General features: G+C 36.3%; 1 protein-coding gene across 2 annotated transcripts in view; it reads right to left on the bottom strand.

The window, feature by feature from the left end:
- The window catches only part of LOC106882255 (hypoxia-inducible factor 1-alpha), a 75,351-nt gene that overhangs the window by 26,465 nt on the left and 41,294 nt on the right, over nucleotides 1–7,592 (bottom strand). For both annotated transcript variants that reach the window (XM_052969770.1, XM_014932903.2), the window contains exons 3-5: nucleotides 4,659–4,816; nucleotides 1,809–1,882; nucleotides 935–1,024 (exon numbers count right to left, since the gene is read on the bottom strand). In XM_052969770.1, the coding sequence (XP_052825730.1) occupies nucleotides 935–1,024; nucleotides 1,809–1,882; nucleotides 4,659–4,816 (322 nt within the window). The remainder of the gene's footprint in view (nucleotides 1–934; nucleotides 1,025–1,808; nucleotides 1,883–4,658; nucleotides 4,817–7,592) is intronic.

Below are 7,592 nucleotides of genomic sequence, written 5' to 3'. Positions count from 1 at the left end.
TGACATGAGTATTCCCTGTGATCATAATATAGCGGCGAAAGAATTTGACAAGATCAGTAAATATAAAGACTTGCTAATAGAAATTGAAAAAATATGGCACCTCAAGGCGACTACCATACCAGTGATTGTAGGATCTCTAGGAATGATAAAAAAAAGGTACTGAAACCTATTTGAAAATGATACCAAGCTTACCATCTCTACAGGAAGTGCAAAAATCGTGCTAACTGGAACGACTCATGTACTAAGAAGAGCATTATTGCTGTGAAAACAACATCCATTCATGATTTTTTTTTTTTTTTTTTTTTTTTTTTTCTTAAATACATGTTTTACCTATGAATTTGCGTGTGTAAATTGGGAATGCATACAACGAGTTTCTCTGCCCTAGGTGTACAGAAAACACTCGGCGAGAAATGGGAGAAAATTTGAAGAAAGAAGAAAAAAAACAACATAATAATAATAATTATAGAGTCAAAATTAAAAGAAGAGTCCCATTGTCATCTAGTGAACGATATTTCGACATCTCGAGTATCTTTAACAGGTTCAACAGGTCGAACTATCTTTCACTAGATGACAATGGCACTCTTATTTTAATTTGGCTCTATATCTTCTGGAGGAGTTACCTCAATGCTTTATATATGAATAATAATATTAAAAATAATAGTAAGAAGAAGAAGAAGAAGAAGAAGAAGAAGAAGAAGAAGAAGTTTCCCTCTTAGGGACATCAAAGATTGTCAGAAGAGTTCTAAGCACTTGAAAGACAGCAGAAAACTTGTGGGTACCTAAGGTTGCAGATAGTAACACGCTACTCACATAAATCGTACCCGGAATAAGACGAAACCTGAGCCAAACCAAAACGATAATAATAATAATGATTCTAAAGTAGATGATGATGATAACAACAGCAACAGCAAAAGTAATAATTGGAACAACTCACCTGGTTATATCCCAGGTATCGTTTGATATATTTGGAAGTGTAAATGAGGTTTCCAGTTTCAGTGATGACCAGTAAAAACCCACCAATCAACTGAAAGAAAAACAAAAATATAAAGAAACCAACAAAATTAGAACAAAAACAATTCAGTTGTTTGACCTTAACCAGTTGAACATAACCCTTGGTGGCTGACGATATGTGCATCTCTGATCGTGAGCAGAAGTAGTTGGGGAGCATGATAGCCATGTATTGAGAGGAATTCTTTGGGGTTTGAATAATTCACCTTTGGAAACATGGGTGTTTTGCTCAACATCCTTAAACAAACCTTATTCAGGGACCTTTTGAGTGGGATGGACTACTCGACCTGAAGAAAATTCTAACTGGGCCCCACCTGCGAGGCCTTGGAGGGTAACTTTCTAATAGCAATCCCATGGTCATTCATGACAGACGGTTCTCTTTACTCTTTATTATTATTATTATTATTATTATTATTATTAACGTCATTATCATCATCATCATCATCATCATCATCATCATCATCATCATCATCATCATCATCAAGGTAGCGATCCAGGAGAATCATTGACACATGTTCGTCGAGTCTACTCCTATGCTTCGCTAAAGAGGTATAGTGAGACTGAAATCTGCCTGGAGTTTTTTTTTCCCGTACCTGTCGAAATTATTAAAATCATATAACTTATGAAAGTAAAGATGAATTTTCATCACAAATACTTTTAATTAGATTTTTTTATGTTTAATTAATTACTAACATTATTATTGCTTGTCTTGCAGCTTACGACTAAATGCAAATTTATCAAAATTATTGCTCACGATCTGTAAAACGCTAAGGTTTAATGAAAATAATAAACCCAGTTACCTCTTCTACATTACCAGGCTGTAACAGTTCAGTTTTACATTTCTCTTTAGGTAATAAACCTTTTCTTTTCAAACCTATATAAAAAGAGAAAAAAAGACAAAAAACAGAAAAGAATTTACGCAAAATTTATTATAGTAACTGAGATTTTGTATCATTCATCGTTAATCTGTTATTTTCAAAATCAGATAAATTATCATTCTTGTTACTGAGACTAAATTATTATTATCGTTTTTCTTTAGTGCATTGGTTTTAAGCATAGGCGCTAGTTGTGTAGTTAAGAAATCCGTTTGGCAACCACGTTGTTTCAGTTTTAATCCCATTGCACGGCATCTTGGGCAAGTGTTTTTTTTTATTATAGCCCCGGGCCCACCAATGCATTATGAGTGAATATGGTTGAATAGAAAACTTGTGGAAGCCCTTGGTATGTATAGGCGCAAGAGTGGCTGTGTGATAAGTAGATTGCTTACCAACCACATTGTTCCTGGTTCAGTACTATTTCGTGACACTTTGGGCAAGTGTCTTCTACTGTAGCCGCAGGCCGACCAAACCCTTGTGAGTGGATTTGGGAGACGGAAACTGAAAGAATCCCGTCGTATATATATATGGGTGTGTATATGTTTGTGTATCTGTGTTTGTCCCTACCACAGCTGGGCAACCGGTGTTAGTTCGTTTTGGTCCCTGTAACTTAGAGGTTCTGGAAAAAAGAATAGAATGATTGAATAAGAACCAGATTTTAAAAATATGCATTGTGGTGGATTTGTTCAACTAAACTCTTCAAGGAGGCACCCCAGCATAGCCGCAGCTCAATTACTTTAACAATAAACAATAAAAGATAATTTGGAAACGGCTGCACTCTCTGACATTTACATGCTACCCGAGACCAGATATTAATCTATGTAACTATTATTCTCTTTGAACAACTGTAATTTGGTGACAGCAGAAGAAAAAAAAACCTAGGCAGGGAAAGAATTCTAGAGGGGAAGTAAACTGAGAAGAAAGATCTGGTTATATTGGTTAGTGTGTAGCGGGGAAGCAAAGTAAATGAGTAGAGGAGAAGAACGAGTGAGTCGAGTGGCAAAGTCCCACCCAAGGAGAAGAGGGTCAGTGTGGTGCCGGTAGACGAGACACGAGTTGGCGGACAGCCCTCATGTTGGTCAAATGTCAGACCATTTTATTAAGTGTTACCGATTAGTGAGAAAGCATTTTATTTTGGATGCAGTCTAGAATGTCGGTATGTGCATTATCATAGACTGTATTCACACATTGGCCAACAAGTGCACCGATGCTGCCTGCTTACTTTTCGTTCATTTTTTTTCTTTTTTGCGCACGCGCGATTGGTTCTAATCGCACCACCTCAGAAATCACATACTTACTCTCTTCCTATTTCCACTTTTATAATAACTCGCTGATAACTGCACACGGATATTTTCTTTTCTTTCCTGTTATCTGTCTTTCAGTTCTATCTTGAGAAAAGGCATATGCTATTATATGCTATTTTTTAAAGTTATTGCTGATATTTTTGTATTTACATTCATTCTATGATTAATCCATTCATTATTCTTTGCTCGTGGAGGTAATCAAACCTATCTCATGTTTATTTCGTAGTATTGTTAATAATAATAATAATAATAATAATAATAATAATAATAATAATAATAATAATAATAATAGTAGTAGTAGTAGTAGTAGTAGTAGTAGTAGTAGTAGTAGTAGTAGTAATCATAATCCAATTGCAGATCAATGTTTCATCTCTTTCGCATTTATTTTAAAGTAATAATTCTTTCTAATTCTAGCACAAGGCCAGTAATTTTGATGGAAAGTGGCATCGACTCTTCCCAACTCAGTACTAGGTTGGTTACATTATTAAACGGCTCCGAAAAGTCTACCAATTCGCGGCCTTAAACCTACGTGGTGGGAAGGAGAGGAGATTTTAAGGAAGCGCTAAAAACTTTTGTTGGAAAACAGTTGGAGTATTATGTGCAGCACGAATACGTTTGATCAGTGAGTAAAAAACAATGACAAATTTGTGCCTTAGAAAAGAATTTTAAGTGGATTGGAATTCTAGTAGATCGGGTCAACACTTTCGATAGAAAGAGAAGTTGTCCAATGGTTTATTTTCAGTCTTTTTATAAACCTTTGTGTACCAGAACCTGTCACACATTAAGCATATTACAATTAAGTAACCTGCTGGGTTAGACTACTCCACATTGGTAAAGGGCAAATACCCTGAAACTAGTCTGTGGGTGTCTGAACCAGCATAGCGAACTGATGACATAAACCTGTGTCCATTACAACCTTCGAACAGGGGAGGTCATCAGTTTCCCCATGCTGGTTCAGACATCAACAGACTAGTACATACTGGAAAGTTCCAAAGAATCGTTACATTTTCTTCTTCAGTTACAGCCTCAGGGTGGTGCGTATACCATTTGCCAGCAGTTTTTGATCATTCCAAGTGCTCCTACAATCACTGGTATTGCAACCATTTTATTATTATTATTATTATCATTATTATTATTATAATTTGTTGTTATTATTATTATTATTATTATTATTATTATTATTATTATTATTATTATGATTATCATCATCAAGACCGTGAGCTGGCAGACCTCGGCTGAATTTGAACTTGATGTTGCCTTTCATCCACTTATTCTGAACGTAGCGAGAAACTAACAAACATGCAAAGGATTTCATTGAATGTTTGCACGTCTCTATCAGTTTCTAAAAAAGATATATCCTAACAATCTTTGGTAACTTTTACTACTAAAAGATCGCTCAATTTTGTTTTTATGTCAAATGTTTTTTTGTCATTTAGAAATAATAAAATTCTAAACGAAACCAAATACGTACCAAGAAGAAATTTTAAATAGCTTAACGATAGTCGCAATATACAAGTCTTGTTCAGGCGTTGTGGAGAATTCGCTACAAGAGGGACACATTTAGCAAGTTCCTCAAAATAACAATTTAGTTTATCTCGGCGTAACTTCTCGCTATAATTTCGCCATGACCTGCAAAAGAAAATTAAACACAATTATGATTTTGAAGTAGTTTATATAACAATTGGATAGGGTCAGTATTTTTATACTACATGTTTTAAACGGAAACATAAGTTGTCTTAAATAACATTTTAACCCAGAACATTGATACACTTAGCAATTATTCTGTTATCTTAATCTTTTTTGTCGTAGATGAGACACTGTATATTAAAAATAATGATACAGAAATATTGGTAGCCATTTTATAGTTGAAATTTATGGAAAGACAAAAGACAGAGACATGTGTATGAACAAGACGCAGGTGTATTAGTTTGACGCTCGGGGTAATGAATGTCTTTTACATTTCGAGCCTATGCTCTTCAACAGAACGGAATAAGAGAAAATAAGCAGTGAGAGAATAAAAAATCTTGTAGATTTAGTGGTCAAGCATGGCGGATTTTATACATTACTATGAAACTTTATGTATGTCTTTCATCTTTTACTTGTTTCAGTCATTGGAATGCATCCATGCTGGGGCTCTCCATTAAAAGATTTAGTCGAACAGATCGACTCAACTTGTTACTTTTAAGTCTGGTACTTATTATATCGGTCCCATCTGCCAAACCGATAAGTTACAGGGACGAAAACACACCAGCACTGGTTGTCAAGTAATGTGACGCCAAACACAGACACAAAAACCTCCAGTCACAAAGAGGTAGTTATCTCACTTGTCAGTGCACATATATATTTTGTGCTTCATGCAGCCTTAAGGGGTTTCCAGTCCTATTTCTTGCAATATAGATGCTATTCAACATCCTCAGTCACAATTAGTGACGGTTAAATTTTCCTTTCTGGTTTTATATTGCGCTTAGCTACTTATATCAATGTTTTACATGTATGTGGGTGTGTGTGTGTGTGTGTGTAAGTAATGGAGTGGCTGTGTGGTAAGTAGCTTGTTTACCAACCACATGGTTCCAGGTTCATTCTCACTGCGTGGCACCTTGGGCAAGTGTCTTCTACTATAGCCACGGGCCGACCAAAGCCTTGTAAGTGGATTTGGTAGACAGGAACTGAAAGAAGACCGTCGTATATATGCATATATATACATGTATGCGTGTGTATATGTTTGTGTCTGTGTTTGTCCCCCCAACATCACTTGACAACCGATGCTCGTGTGTTACGTCCCCGTAACTTAGTGGTTCGGCAAAAGAGACCGATAGAATAAGTACTAGGTTTACAAAGAATAAGTCCTGGGGGTCGATTTGCTCGACTAAAGGCGTTGCTCTAGCATGGCCGCAGTCAAATGACTGAAACAAGTAAAAGAGTAAAAGACTAACAGAAATATTCTGATTAGTCAAAGTTATGAGCCGTGAACATCTATGCATCTCTGCCATCGATCAACGGGATTATTTATGCCTCGGTGATAAAAACTTATTGGCTTTGATGCTAAGAAATCTTTGAATGCTGTGTGAACCTGAAAACGCGTTTAAATGCTTAATACAATGGTAGTTAGTGGGTGAAAGATCAGGAGAACATGGAGGATGTGGTAAAGTCTCGTATTCTAAGTCTGTGAGTTTCTGCAGTGTCATTCTTGCAACATGTGGCTTTGTATTATCGTTGAGCAGAATTGGGCCACGCCGATTCGCCAATGCAGGTCCTATTTTTTACAAGTGAGCATGCATTTCAGCGAGTTGATTGCAGCAAACCTCTGTTGTAATGCTCTGATTGGCTTTCAGAAAGCTGTGATGGACAACACTAATTGCAGCCCACCAGACAGTCACCATAATCTTTTGCTGATGCAAATTTGACTTTGGGAAATGTTTGGGGAACTCATCACGATCAAACCATTGACCTGATCGTTTACGGTTATCTTAAAGGATCCACTTTTCGTCACAAGTGACAATTCGGTTAACAAAAGAGCAGAAAGAGCATCGAGCACACTTCAAAACGCCGAACTTTTTGATTTTCATTGAGTGCATACGGTACCCATTTATAGAGCTTTTTCATTTTACCAATCTTCTACAGATTGCGTGAGGCCGTTGTAATACCGACACCAAGTATCTGAGACATTTCTCTGACACTCTGACGTGGGTTTTGTTCAACAATTGCTTTCAATTGTTCAATATCAAGACTGCATGACCATCCTCTACCTTCTTGATCTTCAAGGTTATCATCCCCACTACGGAATTTCTGAAACCACCTTCGTACTCTGCGATCACTTGTGGACTTCTCTCCCCATGCTTTGTTGATATTGGCAGCAGTTTCAGAGGCATTGTTCACAAGCTTGAACTCATGCAAGAAAAGTAACCGGTCCTTTTTTGTCATGTTCATAATTAAGGGCCCCTATGCTTCAAGAATGTGCTCTGTTTGAAATAAGTAGAAAATTATTAAAAAGCATATATCAATAATTAAGTATATCGAAATTTACCTAAAATATAATTAATGATAAAATTGCGTTTCAAAGCACAACACTTAGAGCGACCATTATTTTCGGAACAACCAACTAATAAAGCATATTACTCTACCTCCGGTATTCGAGTACTATTTTTTCTCACCTTGCTTCACATTTATGTCCTTACTCTGGTATATATATATATATATTTTTTCTCTTCTTGTTTCTCTCCTTGTTTCTTTCTGTGTTCCTTTCTGTGGAAGAGCTTAGGCTCGAAACGTTAAAGACTTTTTCACTTCCCGAGCATTATACTAATACATTTGTTTGTTTTCTACACCACCTGTCTTCGTCTTTTGTTTTTTGTTTGTGAATTCTCCCCATATATATATATGTGTATGTATGTGTGTGTGTGTGTGT

Source organism: Octopus bimaculoides, chromosome 7 (assembly GCF_001194135.2).
Source record: "Octopus bimaculoides isolate UCB-OBI-ISO-001 chromosome 7, ASM119413v2, whole genome shotgun sequence".
Taxonomy (NCBI): domain Eukaryota; kingdom Metazoa; phylum Mollusca; class Cephalopoda; order Octopoda; family Octopodidae; genus Octopus; species Octopus bimaculoides.
Note: the sequence above shows the minus strand (reverse complement) of the source record. Positions and strands in the feature narration are given on the sequence as shown.